At 37.4% G+C, this 24,220-nt stretch overlaps 2 protein-coding genes across 2 annotated transcripts in view; one reads left to right on the top strand and one right to left on the bottom strand.

The window, feature by feature from the left end:
- LOC114661263 (relaxin receptor 2-like) overlaps positions 1 to 6,773 on the bottom strand; it is a 43,658-nt gene extending 36,885 nt beyond the window's left edge. The window contains exons 1-3 of the mRNA XM_051933820.1: positions 6,748 to 6,773; positions 4,729 to 4,800; positions 1,881 to 1,952 (exon numbers count right to left, since the gene is read on the bottom strand). Of these exons, the coding sequence (XP_051789780.1) occupies positions 1,881 to 1,952; positions 4,729 to 4,800; positions 6,748 to 6,773 (170 nt within the window). The remainder of the gene's footprint in view (positions 1 to 1,880; positions 1,953 to 4,728; positions 4,801 to 6,747) is intronic.
- arl10 (ADP-ribosylation factor-like 10) overlaps positions 1 to 24,220 on the top strand; it is a 339,868-nt gene that overhangs the window by 109,396 nt on the left and 206,252 nt on the right. The window lies entirely within an intron of this gene.

Raw genomic sequence — 24,220 nt, 5'->3', positions numbered from 1 at the left:
ACAGTTGAAAATAACACCAAGGAGACCTTCAGTTCTCCATTCCACCATTTAGAAACATATGAATAGGAACTGACAGGCTGCTTTGCACTAAACAGTATGTTCTTATGTTCTAGAAAATTATTTTTTTTAAATACTTTTATGAAGTTAGTACACGCACCATGGAAACAGTTGGCAAAATGTATTAACTCACTAACGAGGGTGATGAAATACAGTATATACTATATGCAATTGATCCTTGGTGGGATATAAAATCATGGTTGCAGATTCCATATGTGGTCATAATTTGACCTTCGGGGCTTGGTTATGGGGAAACATTTGAGAAAAACACAAAAGGAACAGAGCATTCAAACGTGGTTTTTAGTGTTGTGACTAGAATTTTACCAGCAGAACTATAGTCTTTAGAGAACTAGCCAAAAATGTTGCTCCTGAGCAGCCCATCAAAGTTAAGTAAATGTAACAAAACAGAGCAAATGACAATGAGTACAGTTCCTGTCATTAGGGCAGCTCCCTGTGTTATTAGGGACATGCCCTCAGATTTCATGGCCCACACAATGGGTTTAAAGCGTCACCCATTACATCATTTCTCTATCCAAGTTTATGGATTCCAAAAAACATTATTGACAGTCAATTGTGTGGTTAGCTGTTCTCTTTGCTTAGTTTCTTTTTGGTCTCGACTCTTGCCTGTGATTTCGGGACCTTGATTTTTGCTTCTTGTTTTAGACTTGACCCTGTGCAGTACAGCTTACGGTTTGACTCTTTTCTGGCTGCACGTCTTCTCCTGACTTTCCTTCAGAGAAAACCCCATACTGCTAGCTCGCTATCAGTACATCCACAGGCTATTTGAATACTGGAATTCAGCACTCAAAGTTGAACTGGAATATAAAGAGCATGGAGCTTTACAAATTATTAAAGAAAATGATAATTTTCAAAAAATACTTGGACTTTGATTTTTGTTTGCCGGCATTTAACAGTGTACCAGCTGGTCCCTAACATTATACTATGTCCCCTTATTCTTTCTAATATTACACACTCCAATATGGTTAAGAGGTAGACAGTCTACTTGTTTTGCCCATCACTAGACTAGATCAAAGACAAGAGTCCTTAAATCTATCACCAAAGCCAAAATGAGAACATACATGAAAGATAAGGTATAAGAGCAGGGGATTTGAAAACTAACAAACCAGAAATAAAGGTTCTGACAAACACAAAAGAAGATAGGTTCGTTATCCACATCATGATGGTGGAATCCACAAAATGGTGCAGAGGATAACACTTATAAAGTATGAGAAGCTCAAAAATGCATCAAACCTGAAATCTGACTTCAGAATAGGAATCACTGTGTTTCAAAATCCCAGAAGTGACATATAATTAGCCAGAATTAATTCATAATAAAGCATAAAAAATTATGAAAAATAACAGTCATAACAATTCAGGTTGGTCAGGCACACAAGGGGTATAGCGTAGCAGTGGCACAGAAATGGGCCAAAAGTGATTTGTACTTCAGTGGAGAAACTCACGTGGGTAACTGGATCAACTCTATATGTGTCATGTTGCCAGATCTGTTTAAAAGGTGCCTTAGAAGTAACTTTTCTGTGGCTATAAAAACCTATGAAGGAATGGAAAAGGCCAGCAGAATTTCTGAGGAATAGGTTTTTGTGTGATATAATAGTTAAATCCATCTCGAGAGGATATGTTTTCCATTCTGTTAATACAAATGATAACAAATATAGTTGTCAATAAGACAGACTGACATTAGTAAAATTAAACATCAACATAGAGCCGGTCACTGTTCAGTGTTTTTTTTTAATGTTATTTATCTCTCTTGTATTCTGGCATGTTATTCCTCACTTCTGAAATTAATTTTAAAAAGTGCTACCTACAGCCACTGAAGATTATGGAGATCTTGGAACATGCCTGCTGTTACTACTTCAATGCAGTTGTGGCTCAGGTACCTGCAAAAAGAGAATACAGAAAAAAAATTACATCTTATTATTTACTAATCAACAAAATTATTGACAAGATAAAAAGACCTAGTCATTCCAATACAGTTCCTAAAGTAGCTATCTATAGTAAAAGTGAAGCAAAACCTACAGCAGACAGGAAGAACAGATGTGAAACTACTGTGACACAAGCCAGAAATGACAAGGCTACTCATTTGGCAAGGGGCTGACTGGGACATAAGGATGGCATAGAGTGAAGAAACAGTGTAGGTGGAAAAAGAGTGAAACACACAATGTCAATTGCCAAAGTGAGCTTCTCCACAAGTACAGTAATGCATCAGTTAACCAAGTTCTAGGACTTTAGTTCATTATAAGAAGTTGTTTTGATTTGGAAAGTAGTTAAGGCCTCTAAAAATAACAATAAAGCAGGCTAGGAGCGTCACTGATAAGCCCAGAAGAGACTAACCCCAGGCCACCTTGTCTCAGAAAACCTATGCATGTTAGGCTAGGCTCAATGTGGGACAGAACTGGCTTAACAGTTCAAAATATACAGAAATGTCCCATAATATATTGAAAATGCCTTGAAAGAGAGGGGATAAATGTAAACCCCTGGCTTGAACAGAGTAAGGGAACAAAGGATCTTTATTAGAGGATGATTTATTAGTAAAAAAGAGAACAATAAAATACTCCAAAAAATAACCAAAAAAAAAGGCAAAAAAGGATTTGCCTAAAAGGCAACCCATAACAGCCAAGTCCCAGACTAAATCCAGAAATCAAAAACCATAGACAGAACCAAAACTCAGAAATCCAGCAAAGCAATAGAAAGGCAACACTCACTAAAACTGAACTTTCAACACCTTTCCCCCCCAAGGACATACGATGACCCCTAAGCAACTCTCTTTCCCAGCCTGTCTTGAAAGTGTAGAGGCAGTTCCTTAGCGGTGAGGTAAGATTTGTCCTGGATTTTGATTATCCACTCACAAAATAAAATGATCATAATAGAATATAATTACATGCATGGAAACTACATAAATACGCAAAATGAAATGAACAGAAAATACATAATTAGACAAATAATGAATGAACAGAACAATATTAAAAGAAATTATTGAAACCAATAAACAATATTGAAAAATGAACAAATAACACAGAAAAAATACATTTAAAAAAATATAATAAATATAACCAAGTATTATTGCATATTGTAGCGACCAGAGCAGTAAGTGGCGTTGGACTGCACTGTTTATTCCACATCCAAAACTGCTTTCTATCTGTTTCAGTTCTCTTTGTGAAGTCTTGGATTTTTTAAATCTCTGTGCTCTGTACTTTGACTACTCTTTGGATTTCGGATTGAGACTTTGTTCGCTTTTGGGATTGCCTTTTGAAGGCACTGCCTTCTGTGCCTTTGTGCTCCTCAGAGTGTATTTTTGTGCCACAGACTGTTTTTGCTAAAATAAATCTTTCATTTATAAAGTTTCTTCATTGCTCGTTTTGTGTGTCTAGCTAGAGGTGACAGTTTCCTCCTCTAGTTTGCATTTTTTTGTGTATTTTTTGGAACTTATGTGTGAGAATTCCTGAGGTCGTAAAACAGAGAAGTAAAAAGTAAACATCAGTATCAAATTTGGAACTTAAAAAAAACAAAAAATGCATGCCTGATTATTGTAAAATCCTTGAGAAAACACATGAATTTCCCCTTGAGATTAATAAAGTATCTATCTATCTATCTATCTATCTATCTATCTATCTATCTATCTATCTATCTATCTATCTAAAATTACTTGAAAGATTTCAAACCATAATAAAAACACATAAACATACTTTACTACATGACACCTGACTGGACTTTGCTAATTTTTGTTGTGAAAATTTTAATTTAATCTTTAGACATTTTATAGTTATTATTTTGGGTAAGGGCGGCATGGTGGCACCTCGCAGTTAGGAGTCCTGGGTTCGCTTTCCAGGTCCTCCCTGCGTGGAGTTTCCATGTTCTTCCCGTGTCTGCATGGGATTCCTCCGGGTACTCCGGTTTCCTCCCACAGTCCAAAGACATGCAGGTTAGGTGCATTGGTGATCCTAAATTATCCCTAGTGTGTGCTTGGTGTGTGTGCGTGTGTGTGTGTGTGTGTGTGTGTGTGTGTGTGTGTGTGTGTGTGTGTGTGTGTGTGTCCTGCAGGGGCTGGCGCCCTGCCCGGGATTTGTTCCCTGCCTTACGCCCTGTGTTGGCTGGGATTGGCTCCAGCAGACCCCCGTGACCCTGTAGTTAGGATGTAGCGGGTTGGATAATGGATGGATATTTGTTTTTGTCCCATAATGATTAAAGCTCATTTAGAGGAGCTACTTACTGTCATTTATTCAAAAAAACTGGGAAAACAGCAATAATAACAAAGTGAGAAGAGCTGAGTCCCATCTGATTGCTTTATGATGCCCCTTTCAATCTATGATCAAAATTTATTACTTTTCAAATAAAGGAAATTAATTTAAAAATGACCAATACTGAAAATGCCATACTGAAGCTATCCTAAGTAAACATCCTTAATACTATTTTATACATTTGTGAGAATATATTTGCTTTATCAAATTTCTTTAGGCAACATAAACACATTCCCTGTGTAACAGTGAAGACCAGCACCCAAACGCTCTTTCTGCCTTTTTGTCTGTTTCCCTTTTTGCAGATTTACAACTCTCTACAATAGTTTTCTCTTCTCTTAACACAGTAGTCAGAAATCTGGAAAGTGTTGATTAACTGACTCGATTCTGAAGTCACTCCACTCTTCATTCACTCACTCACAGTCTCTGAAGCATGTAGAGTCCGGAGAAGGCGTCCCTGGACACTGTTTTAATGCAGTTATTCTGCAGGAACCTGGGTTCAAAAAAAAAATTTAGACAAATTAACACTTTATTTTATGCTTTTTCTATTAACATTTATAGTCTTTATTTTATAATCCACACATGCTTTTTTTTCTAGACTCCTCTGCACATGCCAAAGGGATTCCAGATATTAAGGCAGAGACGGCTGACTTCTTTAAAGATGGTCTTTTTTTCAGCTGATGGTGTTGATAAATCAGAAGCAGCAGGCTTCACTTTGAGAAAAAGCAGTGAAAGAAAAAAAACAGCGCACCAGTGTCTTGCATTATTCCTGTTTTTGGTAAATGCTCTGTGCATTTACCTACTGAAAAAAATGAAATTAAGTGGTTAGGACGTCTCGATTAAGATTCTGGTTTACGTTTTGGGTCAGGGTTTGTTTTTTGTTTGACGTTTTGGCACCTCCATTTTTTGACCACATTTACTCTTGATCTCCCGGTCCATTTGCCAATGGCTGCCTTTAGGCTTACCAAATTGTGTCATGGCATTAATAATTCTTTGCATTTATATAGCGCTTTTCTCACTACTCAAAGCGCTCAGCAATTGCAGGTTAAGGGCCTTGCTCAAGGGCCCAACAGTGCAGAGTCTTTTTCGGCATTTACGGGATTCGAACAGGCAACCTTCCGATTGCCAGTGAAGATCCCTAGCCTCAGAGCCACCACTCCGCAGATACATTACACTGTCACTTGTGGAAAACCTGAAAAGTCACTATGTTATCAGCAAAATAACCCATCATTCAACCATTATACCAATTAATTACCCAATTTATCAACTTTCAGGGTCAAGGAGAACAACACTATTCCTGGAGCCATCGTCACCACAATAGATTACATTTATATTCCTTTATTAAGTAATTTTTGTTAAATTTTTGTCCTTTGTTATCATTTATGTTAATGTTGTTAATTATATTTTCTATTTCTATAATTATGTGTTTTTTATTAATTTTTTATTGTTTGGTTTCTATGTGTGGAAGCTTGTCTTGCCATGTCTCTTATGCTTTGTGGGTGGTTCTCCAGGAGGCAGGGCCACATGTCAATCTCCATAGAGGGACAATTTTATCCCTGTAAAGGCTCATGGGAATTGTAGTCAAACCTGTGTGTTGTATGCACTTGGTGGTTGATGACTTTTCCTTTTTGCTGTTTCTTGTATTTACTAGCTTTTTGACTCCTTTGCTTCTGTGTTTGAGATATTTATTTCTGGATACCGTTTTGGGACTTGTATGCATAGGATTCCCTTGTTTGCAAGTCCTTTTTGTCCTTTCTTTGAAATTGGCAATTTTTTTTTGTATTTTTATTAAGATTCCTGGTGCAACTTGTTTCTGCAAGACAGAGGTCACGGTTCTCACTCTTGCAAAGCTTACTTACTGTTATTATGGGACCATCAAGTATATTTCTGTAACTCTGAAGCTAAGTGCATTTTGGCACAATGAAGGCCAAAGCCAGCCACTAGAATGTGAGCTCTTGTTGTCTTCATGTGCCCCATCTCTTCATAGGCACGTGGGAATTCTTGCCTGCTTTCCTGGCTATTTTTGGAGGCCTCACAATACTTTAGCCATATTGGGTGAGTGGATCATTACAGGTGCTTTGGGTTCTTCCAGGCAGGAATTAAGCCAGTCCATTACAGGACACGCTCATGCTCACACCCACATTAGGCCAAGTCAGGTTAATTTAATTTTAGTGATAAGTCTAACATGCATAGTTGGGATGTGTGAGGAGTAAGTGGACGAAAAAGGACCAGGAAGCAAACTCAAACCCAGTCACTTGGAGCTTTGAAGCTGCAGCATTGACTCCATTCCTCTCCTGCTTATAAGCCCCTAACAATTTAACAAAAAATGCGCTAATCTAGACTGAAGAATAGGGACCCCAACTTACTGTAGAGCCCCAGCTGGAAAAAAAAAGTAATTGGATTAATGTGTTGGTTTTGTTTTTTTACTGGTGTACCTTACATTCCCTGCAGGAATGGACTGGCCATTGAGTCTAACAGGATAAACTGTGTTACACGCTCCCTCTTTGTGCAGCACTGTCAACCTGTGAAGAGGAGCAACAGAAAGAGAGAGACACGCGATGTGATTGGTCCACCCTGTGCACCTATCTGTCCAGTCGCATGATCATACTAACTCTTGGCCACCCAAGATACAAACAAGAAAAAGAAAAGTTATTAAATAAATAAATTGATGATTTATGCACAAGAGGCTGAAGCAGGGTCAGAACAATGAAATGTGTTCTTGTTATGTCTCCTTAGAATGGTTGACAAATATACAATGCAAAAATATTTTTTATCATATATACAGCAAGTAATTTATTAATCTGTGAACACAGTGATGAAAGGTAAATTGAAAGATTAGGGGTGACAACGTAATGGACACAAAATTCCACTTTGATTTTATTTTCTATACTGTTTTATGCTTTATCAACATTCAAACACATGAATTGGAGTTAACATTAGCTTGCAAGTCATGGACAGATGTTTAGTTAGGACTAAAGCCTCACTCTGACCATGTTAGACCCCCTGCACTGGAGCACAGCTTAGCTGAGGAGAGGAAGGAGAACAAAGCAGCTATGGGAGGATTTTTTTTTGTATCAATCCAGATATTACAAGCTGGTTGTGCTTAATTTTTATTTAATGATGAAAACGTATGTGTAAAAAATTAGTTAATCCCTCCTGGTGCTATGTGATGTGAAGTGCTTTTTTAGTGTTACAATTGGCAAAAGAAAGTCTTTAAAAATATGCCAAAGTTGTTCTGTCAAAGCCAGAGAGTAGTCTGAGTTAATAATAATCCATAAACGTAGGAAAACCCTTTAAAAGAACGACATGTCAGGTTTTGGCCTGATAATTAGCAAGCAGCAATACGTGAGCATTGATTCTGGCAATATTAAAAACGTGCCAAGACATACATCTGCATGTTGCATATTTTTTGGCCTATTTCATGTTGTGCTGCCAGAAAAACAGAATTATGTCAGCTACAAATCACAATCGACAGATTTCCACTTTTCTAATTATAGTAGAACATCTGCTAGCAATAAAGAATTCAGGAGATATTTGAACATATTGAAAGATAATGTCTCATTCTCCTTTAGAACATGGCTGTTTTGCTGCTGTTGGCCAGTAGTTACCTGCCATATGTCTGTTTCCCATTCACTGTTGTTTGTTATTTTTAATTTTTTTTCATGTTTTTATGTAATTTTTAATATTTTTTATTTTTAAATATTTTTTATGTGTTGTGTATCTACACTGTGTTCCTGTGTTGCTTGTGGTCACTGACTTGGTGGGAATGTTGGATACGACGTTTGGAATTTAATCTCTTTCTAAATTATTAGAGAGAGGTTTACTAAATGCAGAACTCTTTTTTGGCACAAATTCCCATTTTTCAACACCTAGCACATCTGCTTTTAATCAATTTGGACAAGTATATATTAGCACAAGTTTTCAGTGCCCAAAAATAATGCATGGTTCTGAAAGATTTGGACACCAATTTGTCACATTTTGACATATATTAATTTTTAGGAGGAGTATCAGATTGGGTAGAGTCTAGTGTATGAGATTTAGACAATACACCACTCATCATTTTATCTCCTTCCTTTATGAAAGATTCAAAAGGTGTTCATTAAATTGATTAAAAGTACAGGCATGGCCAAAAGTTTTGAGAATGACACAAGTATTGGTTTTCACAAAGTTTGCTGCTTCGTTGTTTTTAGATCTTTTTGTCAGATATTTCTATGGTATACTGAAGTAGAATTACAAGCATTTCTTAAGTTTCAAAGGCTTTTATTGACCATTACATTAAGTTTATGCAAAGAGTCAATATTTGCAGTGTTGGCCCTTCTTTTTCAAGACCTCTGCAATTTGCCCTGGCATGCTGTCTGTCAATTAATTTCTGGGTCAAATCCTGACTGATGGCAGCCACTCATTCTTGCATAATCAATGCTTGGAGTTTGTCAGAATTTGTGGGTTTTTGTTTGTCCACCTGCCTCTTGAGGATTGACCACAAGTTCTCAATGGAATTAAGGTCTGGGGAGTTTCCTGGCCATGGACCCAAAATGTCGATGTTTTGTTCCACTATCACTTATCACTTTTGCCTTATGCACGGTGCTCCATCTAGCTGGAAAAGGCATTGTTCGTCACCAAACTGTGCTTGGATGGTTGGGAGAAGTTGCTCTCGGAGGATGTTTTGGTCCCATTCTTTATTCATGGCTGTGTTCTTAGGCAAAATTGTGAGTGAGCCCATTCCCTTGGCTGAGAAGCAACCCCACACATGAATGGTCTCAGGACGCTTTACTGTGGGCATGACGCAGGACTGATGGTAGCGCTCACCATTTCACTATTTTTTTTCCATATGCCTTAAACAATCGGAAAGGGGATTCATCAGAGAATTATTTTACCCCAGTAGTCCTCAGCAGTCCAATCCCTGTACCTTTTGCAGAATATCAGTCTGTCCCTAATGTTTTTCTGGGAGAGAAGTGGTCTCTTTGCTGCCCTTCTTGACACCAGGCCATCCTCTAAAAGTCTTTGCCTCACTGAGCATGCAGATGCACTCACACCTACCTGCTGCTATTCCTGAGCAAGGTCTGCACTGGTGGTGCTCCGATCCCGAGCCACGAATCAACTTTAGGAGGCAGTCCTGGCACTTGCTGGACTTTCTTGGGCATTCTGGAGCCTTCTTCACAACAATTGAACCTCTCTCCTTGAAGTTCTTCATGTTTGATTTAGGTGCAATCTTACTAGCAGCAATATCCTTGCCTGTGAAGCCCTTTTTTGTGCAAAGCAATGATGACTGCAAATATTTTCTTGCAGGTAAACATGAATAACAGAGGAAGAACAATGATTTTTTTCAAGCACCACCCTCCTTTTAAAGTATAGAATCTGCTATTCTAACTCATTCAGCATGACAGAGTGATCTCCTGCCTTGCTCTCATCAACACTCTCGCCTGTGTCAACGAGAGGATCACTAAAATGATGTCAGCAAGTCTTTCTGTGGCAGGGCTGAAATGCAGTGGAAATGGGTTTTTGGGATTAAGTTCATTTTCATGGCAAAGAGGGACTTTACAATTAATTGCAATTCATCTGATCACTCTTCAGAACATTCTGGAGTATATGCAATTTGCCATCATAAAAACTGAGGCAGCAAACATTGTGAAAATTAGTATTTGTGTCATTCTCAAAACATTTGGTCACGGCTGTAGATGCTCTAAGGTGTTGAAAAATTGGAATTTGAACCAAAAATGATTTTATATTCATGAAAATCTCTCTTTAATAGCTAAGAAAGTGATAGAAAATCCAAACATTGCATGTCTGGCTCCAACATAATAGGGTTAGGATCCACCTATATATTCCGATGGAAGAGTTGGTCCCAGCAGAGGTTCACTGGAGTTTATGGAGAAAACATCATCTTGATTACATTGTGCTTGTCTATAGATTCTGATTTGGCTATGGATTGGACTTGTTTGCTTTGGGTTGCCTTATGGGTTTTGATTAATCAACAAGTTCTTAAATTTGAGGAACATTGTTTTGTTTTTGGCTATTTAAGCCAGAGGTCTATGGTTATCCTCTGTCTTGATGAGCATTATTGTGTATTTTGAACATTTAAATCAGATTTTTAATTTTAAAAGACTGAACTCCATTTTGGGCCTGTGAAAACTGAAGCCTACCTGTTGATCTTGGGATTAGGTGAAACCTAGGGTGAAGCCTAACTCTAGGTAGGTCAGTGAAGGTTGTGGCCTGCTTTGAGGGTCTTGTGGAAGTCTTTCATCCCTTTAACCATGTTTATGTCACAATACTAACAGTAATAAGTAGACCAGGCTTAGATAAAAGCAAATTGTTATAGCTTGGATCGTTTGATATTTTTTATGGGCTAGTCTCAATCATTTGGCCTTGGAACCCCTGCAGATTTTGTTTTTTTACTCCAGCCCCTGGGATTATTTTTTTGTTTTTTCTGTCCTCCTGGCCACCGGACCTTACTTTATTCTTTGTTACTTAGTATTGTCTAATCTTATTTTTATATTTTTCTTTTTTCTTTCTTCATCTTGTAAAGCACTTTGAGTTACATCATTTGTATGTAAACGTGCTAAATAAATAAATGTTGTTGTTGTAATGTGGTGAATAGGTAGTCCCATTCAACCATATCAAATGCTTATTTCTGCATCCAAAGATAGTAGGATCTCTAGGTTGTTAGATTTAATGGGTGAATCTATACTAATAAAAGGCAAAGCCCTCACTGACTCACTCACTCACTGACTGACGGACTCACTCATCACTAATTCTCCAACTTCCTGTGTAGATAGAAGGCTGAAATTTGGCAGGCTCATTCCTTACAGCTTACTTACAAAAGTTAGGCAGGTTTCATTTCGAAATTATACGCGTAATGGTCATAACTGGAACCTCTTTTTTGTCCATATACTGTAATAGAGTGCACCTCCATGGCCGTGGGAGGCGGAGTTGCGTATCATGTCATCACGCCACCCACGTAATCACGTGAACTGACTGTGAACGCAGTACGTACAAAACAAGGAAGAGCCCCAAAGAGCGCTGAAGAAAACATTCATTACACAATTGAGAAGGCAGCAAAACAATAAGAAGCGAGTGAGTGACGCATCCAAGCATATTCATAAGTGCAGCTACAGCGGAAACAAAGCACGGTGTAAACCGTAAGTTTAAATTAAGTTTATAGAAACGCTCCCGCTGCCGTTTGCAATACCATATTTGCGACATACAAGTTTAATGAGAAGACGCGAGGTATAAACGAGACTTTGGATCACTTTGTAACGGAGTTAAAATTGCTGTAGCGAGAAACTTTTAAGTGCCGGGTCTTAGCCAACATTAAATAAAGCCATGGACATCGCAACATCACACAAAAGACCAGCTTACGTGAACATATGAACCGACTGACGCATACAGACATATTCATGAGTGCAGGTACTTCGGAAACAAAGCACCGTGTAAACCTAAAGTTTAAATTAAGCTCATAGACCTACAAAAGGTTGCCATTGATTTGAGGCAAGATTGCTTTTCTCATGTACAACTATACGTTGCATTCTCAACAATAAGCTTACACGGCTTGGTCATATTACAACCGGAGTGCTGAACTGACAACGTGGTATACAAAGAGAACTATAACAATCGTAATAAACGAACAAAAAAACAGCGGAGAACCCGTGGATTAAATAAAAAGAGTGCTTCCTTGGCGAAGCAAGGAAAAAGGAAGACCTTATATGGCGTTCGTTTATAAAACAGCGGAAAAGCTGTGTAAAGGCTGCTTCACAAAAAAACAGCAGAGCGCCTTATATGAGCAGGCAGTCAACTAAAGAAGGGAATCAATAAATAACTATAATCGTAATAAACAAACAAAAAGTAGCGGAGAATCAGTGGACTACATAAAGGAAATGGGTACCTGAACAGAAAAGTGAGTCTCAAATAGCTACACAATAAGTATAACAATCGTAATAAATGAACAATAAAACAATACAGAACCTCTAAACAAGGAGAAAGGACGGCCTTATATGGCGTTCGTTTATAAAACAGCGGAGAGGCTGTGTAAAGGCAGCTTCACAAAAAAACAGATCCTTAACAAATTGTTATTGGTATATTTTCCCTCAATTTAAAAAGGTTTTCTTTTCTTCTTAATAAAAATTTAAAAGCAGTACTTCGCCGCTGCGAAGCGCAGGGATTTGGCTATATATATATATATATATATATATATACTGTATATGTAGATATGTATATATATGTGTCTATGTGTATATATATATATACATACATATATGTGTGTATGTATGTATGTGTATATATATGTTGATATGTGAATATATATTATATATATATATATATATATATATATATATGTATATATATGTGGATGTGTATATGTATATATATATCTATAATAATAAAAGGCAAAGCCCTCACTGACTGACTCACTCACTCACTGACTGACTGACTGACTCATCACTAATTCTCCAACTTCCCGTGTAGGTGGAAGGCTGAAATTTGGCAGGCTCATTCCTTACAGCTTACTTACAAAAGTTAGGCAGGTTTCATTTCGAAATTCAAAGCGTAATGGTCATAACTGGAACATATTTTTTGTCCATACACTGTAATGGAGGAGGCGGAGTCACGTATCGCGTCATCACGCCTCCTACGTAATCACGTGAACTAAAAACAAGGAAGAGATTTACAGCACGAGTCACACGCGGGAACGAAGGTAAATGACGTTAATTTTTGACTGTCTTTTAATACTGTGTAAGCATACATATTAACACATGTGCAATTAAACGTGTGCATTTACGGGGTGATTTCTCAGGCTTAAAAGCTCACCTTTTATCAAACGCGGGAACAAAGGTAACTGACGTTGTTCACTGTCTTTTAATACTGTGTGACCATACATATTAACACATGTGCAATTAAACGTGTGCATTTATGGGGTGATTTCTCAGGCTTAAAAGCTCGCCTTTTACTAAAACGGTAAATGCAAAACTATTTTCAATCAGTTTATTGAAACGCTCCCGTTAAGGATTGCAATAACATATTCGCGAGATAAAAGAACGAAGTAGGGGGAAATGGAGGAACAGCCGCAAACAGCGAAGAGCAAAAAATTAATTAAACAATTGAGAACGGAGCGAGTTAAGCATACAAGCATGTTCATAAGGGAAACAAAGCACGGTGTAAAACGTAAGTTTAAATTAAGTTTATAGAAACGCTCCCGCTGCGGATTGCAATAACATATTCGCGAGATAAAAGTTTAATGAGAAGACACGAGGTATAAACGAACCACACGCCGTGGCGCAACGTTAGGGGCAACAGTTTCAACCATTCTATGATCTGCTTCTCGCAACTGAAAGACGGCACATGGCGGATGTTAGCCGACTTGCTGACCGCAACGTTAGGGGCTTCAACTCTGGCGCTGACGCCACACCTCAGTGCCAACACTTTGCAGACTGTACTTAAAAGACACGCCCTCCTTACTGGACAGTTAAAAACACCAATCAAACTAACGATGACATCAAGTATTACCCAATCAAAAGTAGGAAAGGAGGCATCTTCATAAAATGCGTGTGGGATGATTTGCATGAGACGCTGCTTTAAAAAAAAAATGATAAAAAAAATACGGGATAAATCCCGTCCAGTATTGATTCAAAACGGGACGCGCAATTTCATTCTCAAACGCGGCACGATTCCGTATTTTAAAGGACGGGTGGCAACCGTACAGTGCCAGGTAACCACCCATACAATCACATTGTGATTCAGACTAGGAATGCAATGAATGTAATTACCCCGATCTACATACAAGGCGAAAGTCTTGCAACATTCAAAGATGATGGTTTGGGATAAGTACACCATACAACATAAAAGAGCTTATGAAGCCTTGAACCGAAAAAAGCAAGATCTCAGAGATCGTAAAAAAAAAAATAGGAGGTAATGTCGTTTTACTCGCTGTAGATTTTACTCAAACATTACCAGTTATTCCACGAGGGAGACCAGCGGATGAACTCAACGCGTGTTTAAAATCCATGCTTCTCCCACGCTCGGTTATATGTCGCGTGTTCTCGGGTAGGTGCACCAAAAAATGTATACATTTAAGCATGTAATGGGCAAACAAAAAATGAGGTATACCCGAAGGCACTGCAGTAGTACTTCATGTAACGTTACTTCTTAAATGTTAATGTTTTACTGTTTAATAATTTATACACTTCTTATATGTTGTTCAAATTCTTTTATCAAAATACCACTGACAGCGCAATGCACGATAACATGGAGTGAATACACCATACGCATCCGCCCACGGCTGCCCTGCTGTGCGCAGATAGGAGTTGATTCTACAATAAAATAAAATAAAGATAAAAAGAGTAAAACGATCATCACCCATAAAGCGGATAGTAGACGTGACGTACTATATGTGTACCACATTTCAAGTGTATAGGTGAAACGGTTTGCGAGCTACAGGTCATTTAAAATCCTGGACAGACACACAAATTGCCACGGTAGCAAATTACAGAAGAAGATTTTACTGTTTAATAATTTATATTTATATGAAATGTGCTTCTTATATATTACTTCATATTCTCATATGATAATGATGTTAATGTTTATATTGATTTCTGTGTTATTAAAACTGCATGTATGTGTGTATATGTATATATATATATATATATATATATATATATATACTAGCAAAATACCCGCGCTTCGCAGCGGAGAAGTACTGTGTTAAAGAGGTTATGAAAAAAAAAGGAAACATTTTAAAAATAACGTAACATGATTGTCAATGAAAGCCCGTTTCAGTCAGTAAGTCTTATGTGTGTGTTTATGTATGTGTGTATATACCGGTATATGTAGATGTGTATATGTAGATATGTATATATATGTATATGTATATAAATGTTTATGTGTGTGTGTATATTATATATATAATATATATATATATATATATATATATATAAAAGACAGCAACAGTTATAACAATGACAACACAATTACATTGACAATCATGTTACGTTATTTTTAAAATGTTTCCTTTTTTTTTTCATAACCTCTTTAACACACTACTTCTCCGCTGCGAAGCGCGGGTATTTTGCTAGTATATATATATATGTATATATGTATATGTAGATATGTGTATATATATGTATATATGTATATGTATATATATATATATATATATATATGTTTACATAACCTCTTTAACACACTACTTCTCCGCTGCGAAGCGTGGGTATTTTGCTAGTATATGTATATACTGTATGTATATGTATATATATGTTTACATAACCTCTTTAACACACTACTTCTCCGCTGCGAAGCGTGGGTATTTTGCTAGTATATTATATTAAACAAATATCGAAGATTTAAAGGCAATTATCTGCCTTTAATAAATCCAATTTGGTCTTGTGATATTACAGAAGGAAACACTTTCTCAATCCCACTAGCAAGAACTTTGGAGAGTAAGTGTCATTATTCAGGAGTGAGATTGGTCTGTATGATGCACATTGTAGTAAGTCCCTATTTTTCTTAGGAAAGACAGTAATTAATGTTTGGCAAAAAGTTTGAGGAAGAATTTTGTTGTCTTTAGCTTCTATAAACATTGGTAATAATAGTGGTGCTAACTTATTTGACTGACATATACAACCTGTCTACAGACCCACATTGTATTGAAAAACTCATAAACTTCAAAAGTCTTTGTTGGACAGTTATCTTATCCAAAGGTCTTGACTATACATTGTTCTCCTCTCTTGTTAAATGAATCTTAGCCTGGAGAGATCTATTATTTTTTACATTTAAGATGTCCCAATTAAAGGTTTTCCAATGTTGTCTCTGTCCTAGTGTCTATATAAACAAAGGGAACTCCAGTTTATGCATTACATCTTGCCTGAAGAAGGGGCCTGAGTTGCCTTGAAAGCTTGCATATTGTAATCTTTTTAGTTAGCCAATAAAATATCATTCTGCTTGACTTCTCACAATATTTTTTTTACAAAATTCCACTGGGTAGCCATCAGTTCCAGCTGCTTTCCCACACTGAAGTGAGTTTATATTGTATACTAATTCTGAAAGTGTCAGAGATTTATTCAATTCCACAGCCCTAAGAGTATCTAGCTGTGGTATCTGTAATAAGTCAAAAAACTCATTAGATTGTCTTTGTCTTCTTTAGACTGAGTATATAGACTGAGAATATAAGGACTTATAATACTTTCTAAATGTATAGGTTATATTTTTATGGTCAATGATTTTATCTCTGTCTCTATTGGTGTTAATTGCTATCATTGCATTGCTGACTTTCTGTTTGTGGATTTGTTGGGCTAAAATCTTATTGGCATTCTCTCTGTGTTCATAATAATGATGTCATGATTTGAAGATGAGGCAGTCTCTTTCTTTAGTAGTCAAGAGGTTAAATTCAGATTGCAAAGCCTGACTTTCCCTATAAAATGCCTCATTTGGAGACCTGCGGCCTTATGTATAAATGGTGCATACGCACAAAAATATTGTGTACGGCCATTTCCACGCTCACATCACAATGTATAAAAACTAAACTTGGCGTAAAGCCATGCACATTTTCATGCCAGCTCAATCCCTTGCGTATGCAAGTTCTCCGCTCGATTTTGCAAACTGGTGGCACCCAGCATCAAAGCAATGCTACTGTTCCAGTATGGTTTCCCTTTATTTTTTAGATTCACATCCCTGGCATGGCTTTATCACATGCATTGAAATTAACTACATATCGTTTATTAGTTTAGGGCATCTGATTGTAATCAACCCGTAACCATATAATGGTCCACAGAATGCCCAAACTATTCCAAATACTATAACTACTTTAGCGTTGTTACTCTCAGTGCACCACTCAAGAGTATTTATCCTGCTGTATCTGAGTGTGGAATCACAGCTCTACAGCAGCTGATCGGAAAGAGAATTATTGGGATGCAGCATTTAGAACACACTGTTTCAGCCATGCGCACAGTCTATTTGAACTGTTCCCATAAAGTACGGTAAATGCTTCAGAGCCTTTCCTGTAGGGACCTCGCACTTCAGAAACAGTTTCATCCCAAGAGCTCTAAATGCACTGAATCTGTCCATCAAGTGTTCAGGTAGAACTGTTTGTACTTATAATTCACAATCATCTCACTGTAAACTTGCACTACAGTTATAGTATTACACAACCTGAGCCACTTTATAAAGCACGTATTTACAGATAATGATTGATGACTGGCTTCTTAGTCAATTTAGATTTCCAAGCGCTATCTTCTTGGATCTCTTGATTTCATTTTTAAGATGAAATGCAGTAAAGCATATTTACTGCATTATACAGATACATTTTAAACTTCATTTAAATAATGTATATTATTAATAATTAAAAATTTGAGGACACGGTGGACAGCGATAGCAATGAGCTGGCACCCCGTTCAGGGATTGTTCCTGCCTCGAGCTGTATGCTTCCTGGGAATGGCGCAACCCTGGACAGATAGATGGATGGAATAATTAAACATGTACTACGAAGATATTTCAATGTTCCATAAAAGTTTTGAATAATCTGTGCTCTAAGCTTACAGATGGCTTGGCATCTATTACAGAGCTGATCATGTGGTGATTGGTTACTTGGAGAAAGAAAAGGAAGGGCAGGAATTGGAGGTTAGTACGTTTGAGAGAGACAGTACTGCTGCAATAAATTATTTAATTGAAGGTCACGCAGGGCACAGCAAGCATTTTGCAGGAGGCAGGAACAATCTCTGGACAGGGCACCATGTCCCCATGTTTAGTACATGCTTTAATTCATTTCATGATGAAAATTATATCAAGCATATATCTTAGTATTTTAAATTGTTCAGAGAGCTGTAATATCATGAATGTAATGCATTCTGTGTCCTGTCAGCGAAAGAGAAAGCCCGTTTAAGAAGCACGTAGTGATTCACACACATAGAGTACATAGAACAACACAAAGAATACGAAGCATTTAACATGCTACTTTAGTTACAATGGGATCTGAGAAACTAGTAAATTAAATGATTTTAAGATGAAATGTATGTCATTCTACTTTAATGACAAAATAAACTACATGATTAAAGTGGAAATTTCGAGATTAAAGTTGACATTGGGACATTTTTTTCAGCTGTATCCCTATTTTATTTTTCTTTTCTGTGTACCCTAATACACTTACATATGACACTCAGACAGCGACTTTGATATCTGACCACTTCTTATTTATTTTGGGCACTTTGCGACTTTCTGAACTTTAACTTTTCGGTTTCTCTGCCACTCGGTTACTCAACCAGCTTCCTTTTGTTGTTTACATCACTGCTTAAATCAAGAAATATTACGTTTTTCCTTGCCTCTACTTGGTATTCGCTGAAATTCTTTTTTCCCCCGTGCCTTTGCCATTGTCTTTTCACAGAACGCAAAACATAAGGGGCTATTTATATTGATTTGCATATTCAACAAGGTGTAATTCTGGGGGAGTCTGGGAGGGGCGAGAGGCGTGTGCACGAGCATTACATTTCACATAGACTGAGATTTATGTAGTGGAAGAACATGGAATTTGATGTACGCACAGATTTATGCAGCTGGATTTTTTTGGGCGTACGCACATTTCGACTTTTGTTCATATGCCATGTTTTAGTGTGAATTCTACGCACAGCGTTATGAATGAGACCCCTGGTGTATTCTAGATCTATTCTGGTAATGTCGCTGATTGACTCAGATGCCTTCTTGTAGCCGTTGCTTTTTCAGCAGTGGCAGATATAGATTATTCAACTATTTCAATACGAGTCATAAACGTTTGCTTAAAAGCTAAGCAGCAAGTACTCTACTTTTACTCTGTAACTTACTTATATTTCCCTCTTTTTCATCAATTTTTTCTAGAATTTCTGTAAAGGCTGTAGTAAACTTAGTACTTGCACATTTCTCCAGGTCTTTTATATCCTGACGCTGTTTCTCATTTTTCTTGTTTATGTCCTTTATTTCTTTCTTTAAATCCCTTATATCCTTCTTTATATGACTCTTTATATCATTTATGTCCCAACCCCCACACCACCACCCCACTTCCAAGTGCAGCAATCATTACCTTCTGCTTGGACAGTGCATTTCAATCTTAGTCGGGGTTGAGGCTGCTGACTCTCAAGAGATATTAGTCATAGTTGACAGCTGGGATAAAAGGGCCATGTTCAGTTCCAATAATCCTACTGGAATCAACAAATCCTCCTTGCCCACCTTGTTTACAGTTGCACTTCCACTTTTGCTTTTGCCTGGAGCCTTATATCTCATTTTAAACAGTAAAGTCAAAACAATTTGCTAGGAGAGTTACCCTTCCCTGCGGTGGGTTGGCACCCTGCCCGGGAGTTTCCTGCCTTGTGCCCTGTGTTGGCTGGGATTGGCTCCAGCGGACCCCCGTGACCCTGTGTTCGGATTCAGCGGGTTGGAAAATGGATGGATGGATGGATGGAGTTACCCTTCCTTCTAGAAAAATAATATCGAGGGAGATTGTGAAAGTCAGATCCAACATATTCTTCATTCAGTGTGGTTCATAGTTCTATTATTTTGTACCATAAATGTGTCTATAGAGCTGAAAATTGTTCTTGGGGCCGGTGTCTGATTTTCATGCATCATCACTTTTAAAGCAGTTTCATAATGATTTTTCTAAGAATCCCAATGAATGTGTTAGAAGACTTTTGGGGGGCTCTGGCTTATAATTTGAGATCTGAATCATTCTGGTTTATGTTTGTTAAGTATTCTGAATGGCTATTACATTTTATGTTGGACATAATTGCAATATGATTTTGTTCATTTGCTTGCCTGTAAAATTAGCTTGTCAAAATTGATCAGTGGACAAATATATGAGCAGTATACAGGAATTATGAAAGTCATTACATGGAGAACAATTTTATGGTGAAGGCTAATTACATCAATAAAAAGAAGAGCTTAAAATGAGAAGCCCAAATCAATAACAGATCAATACATTTGTTTCCTGTTTTTTATATGCAATGAAAAGTTTCAAAATACGCATATGAGCGGTCTGGTTCTAAATACTGTACATTGTTTCCTTAATCCTCCTATACTCTTTATTTTTTTTCAAATTAGTTCATTCAATCCAATTACATGTATTTTTATAGTCAATAATGAAAATTGTAGCTGTTTTGTTATAGAGGGTTGAAATACATGATGTATTGTATAGTGGTTAAGATAAATCAATATATACATCAGTAGGATATATTTCAAAACCATTAGTAAATTTAAACATTATTTATTTATACTATATGGAAAAAATAGTGCTATGGATTTTTCCCTTCTGAATGGAGGTGACCTGTGAGGCTTTAATGAGTGTTTATCCTTCAAATGGCACAGGAAAATGAATTTAATTTCTCTCTCTCTAAAGTGGCCTAGTGTTATAGTGAATACAACTGTGGTTTCAGCTCCAGGTTCAATTACCAACCCCATCAACGTCAATGTGGCCTTATATGTTCCTTTGTGTTAGAGATTTTTTTTCTCCAAATATGTTTGCTTTCTCTAGCATCCTGAAGACGGGCCATATAGGCTGATCTGTGACTTTGGTTTGGTCCAATATGGGTGAGGGAGTGAGGTTGTGTGTGAGCGTGCCCTTTGAGGGACTCCACTCAGTCTGGGATTAGCTACTGCTTTTCATCCAAGACAGGTTCCATGTCACTTCAATCCTATAATGGAAGTGTCTCAAAAAATGTAGGGATGTTTGGATACAAGGAATTAAGATGTAAGACTGAAACACCAGGGGCCTCATGCATAACACCGTGCGTAGAAGTTTCACTAAAACAAGAGGTACGGACAAAAGCGGAATTGTGCGAAATGAGATGCATATATCTGTGTGTAAGTCAACTTCCACGTTCTTCTGCTACATAAATCCCAGTCAGCGTGAAAAGTAACTCACGTGCATGCGCATGCTGCCACTCCCCAACGCCTCTTTGAATATGCAAATCAATATAAACAGCTCCTTAAGCTCAGTGTTCTGTGAAAAGACAATGGCAAAAGCACGGGGGAAATAGAAGAATTTCAGCGAATACCAAGTGGAGGCAAGGAAAAAACGTACTATTTGTTGGTTTAAGCAGTGATATAAACAACAAAAGGAACTTGATCGATTAACAGAGTGGCGGAGAAACTCAAAAGTTCAAGTTCAGAAAGTCGCAAAGTGTCCAAAATAAATAGAATGTGGTCAGATATCAAAGTCGCCGCGAAAAGGCAAGTTGTAGTCCACCGTCTGAGTGTTATATGGAAGCATATTAGGGTACAGAGAAAAGAAAAACAAAATAGGTACACAGTGAAAAAAATCTCCAAGTGTCAACTTTAATCTCGAAATTTCCACTTTAATCACGTAGTTTATTTTGTCATTAAAGTAGAACATCATAAATTTCATCTTAAAATCGTTTAATTAACTAGTTTCTCAGAGCCCATCGTAACTAAAGTAACATGTTAAATGCTTCTTTCTATGTGTTCTTTTATGTGCTCTTTATGTGTGAATCACTACGTGCTTCTTAAACAGGCTTTCTCTTCCTCCAACAGGACACAGAATCCATTACATTCGTGATATTACAGCTCTCTGAAAAATTAAAATACTGAGATGTATACTTGATATCATTTTCATGATGATAGGAATTAAAGCATGTATTAAACATGGGGACAAGGTAGCACAGTGATAGTGACGAGCTGGCACCCCATCCAGAGATTGTTCCTGCCTCCCGCAAGATGCTTGCTGTGCCGTGCGCGACCTTCAATTAAATAATTTACTGCAGCAGTACTGTCTCTTTCAAATGTACTAACCTCCTATTCCTGTATTTCCTTTTCTTTCTCCAAGTAACCAATAACCACACAATCAACTCTGTAATAGATGCCAAGCCATCTGTAAGCTTAGAATGCCAATTTTTCCAAACTTTTATTAAACATTGAAATATCTTCGTAGTGCATGTTTAATTACTCCTTTTGATCTATCCATCCAGGGTCACACCAGTCCCAGCAAGAATAGAGCGTGAGGCAGGAACAATCCCTGAATAGGCGCCAGCGCCAACATGTCCTCACATGTTTAATTATTAACAATATACATTATTTTAATGAAGTTTATAACTTATCTGTATAATGTAATAAATATGCTTTACTGCATTTCATCTTAAAAATGATATCAAGAGCTCCAAGAAGATAGCGCTTGGAAATCTAAATCGACTTAGAAGCCAGTCGTCATCATATGTAAATATGCGCATTATAAAGTGGGTCAGGTTGTCCAATATTATAACTGTAGTGCATGTTTACAGTGATGTGATTGTACTTATAAGTACAAACAGTTCTACCAGGAGCAATTGATTGAGTGGGTTTATAGTTCTTGGGATGAAACTGTTTCTGAACTGTGAGGTCCCTCTGAAGCATTTGCTGTATGAGAACAATTCAAATAGACTGCGCGCATGGCTGAGGCAGCGTGTGCTTGATGCTGTATAACGATAATCCGATAAGCTGCTGTAGAACTGTGATTCCACACTCATATACAGTGGGTTAAATACTCAGTGGTGCACTGGGAATAACAACACTAAAGCAGTGATGGTATTTAGAATAGTTTGGCCATTCGGTGCACCATTATATGGTTATAAGTTGATTACAATGAGATGCCTTAAACTAATAATTTAATTTCAGTGCAATTGATAAAGCCACATCAGGGATGTGAATCTAAAAACTAAAGGGAAACCACAGAGGAACAGTAGCACTGCTTTGACACTGGGTGCCGCCAGTTTGCAAAGCCGAGCGGAAAACTTGCGTACGCAAGGGATTGAGCTAGCGTGAAAATGTGCATGGCTTTACACCAAGTTTAGGTTTTATACATTGCGATGTGAGCGTGATAACGGGAATACGCAACATTTTTGTGTGTATGCACTGTTTGTACATGAGGCCCCAGGATCGCAGCTCAGCAACTTACCATGTAACACTTAACAAGTCAATCTGCCTGCCCCCCAATAGCAGATCTACAAGGTGTTTCAGAACTGGGACTTAGGGCAAGCCTGCCTATAAATATCACTAGGGCAAATGAATGAAGTGTAAACATCAGGATACAGTATATAAATACAGCCCCATCCTGTGAAAGGGAAAAAAGTCTTTCTCATCAGACTTGGATTCAAATAGATATTCTGTGTTTTGAAGTGGACACTAATATCATAAGGAAAAAAAACACATCCACCTTATGAGATGACTAAGGAATGAGGGGTTAAAAAGAAAATACCTCTTGAAATGGTATTGATATACAGTACATGGGTGTCAACTTATCATAACCTTGTGGGGTGGGTCAAAAAGTATGGGGTAAAACATATATAACAATAAACAAAAATAATTCAGTATGGCCTACCATTTACAACATTTACTGTTGAGTTTACATATTCATTATTGGGACTGAAGTATTCAACAGCAAAACAGCACAGTAAAGTTTTAATGCAAAGTTTTAAAAACTCAAGAATGTTTGATGAGCATGGTCTTCAATAAGCAAGAGGTAGTTCTGAATAGTGTCATAAAGTTCTATAATTACTTATTAAAGTATTTTCCATGATGCTATTTTGAACTTTCATTGTTTACACGAAATCATGGCTTGTGAGGCGTCATTTACCAGCAGTTATGTCACTCTCATGTTTCTAACCACAATGGCATTTAAACCCCACTGTAGATCTGGAAGATATCTGAATTTCCAAAAATAAAACCTTTTCTGTATTTAGCTATGTTCTTGAGTTTCTTGATTTACAACCTTCTGCTTCTTTGACTTAGAATCCTTGGTTCTTGTTTTGACTTTGGCGTTTCTCTTGGATCTGTCTTTATGGTTTTTAAATAGTGCCTGTTTTTCTCAGTACACATTTTCTTTGTCTGTTTCCTGGTTCTTTCCCTTTCTGACAATGACTGCCTTGCTGTCAGTACAAATAGTTGCTGAACAGTATCATAGGTCACAGTTTATTACCTAA

This window comes from Erpetoichthys calabaricus, chromosome 11, assembly GCF_900747795.2.
Source record: "Erpetoichthys calabaricus chromosome 11, fErpCal1.3, whole genome shotgun sequence".
Lineage (NCBI taxonomy): Eukaryota > Metazoa > Chordata > Cladistia > Polypteriformes > Polypteridae > Erpetoichthys > Erpetoichthys calabaricus.
This window is presented reverse-complemented; position numbering and strand designations above follow the sequence as displayed.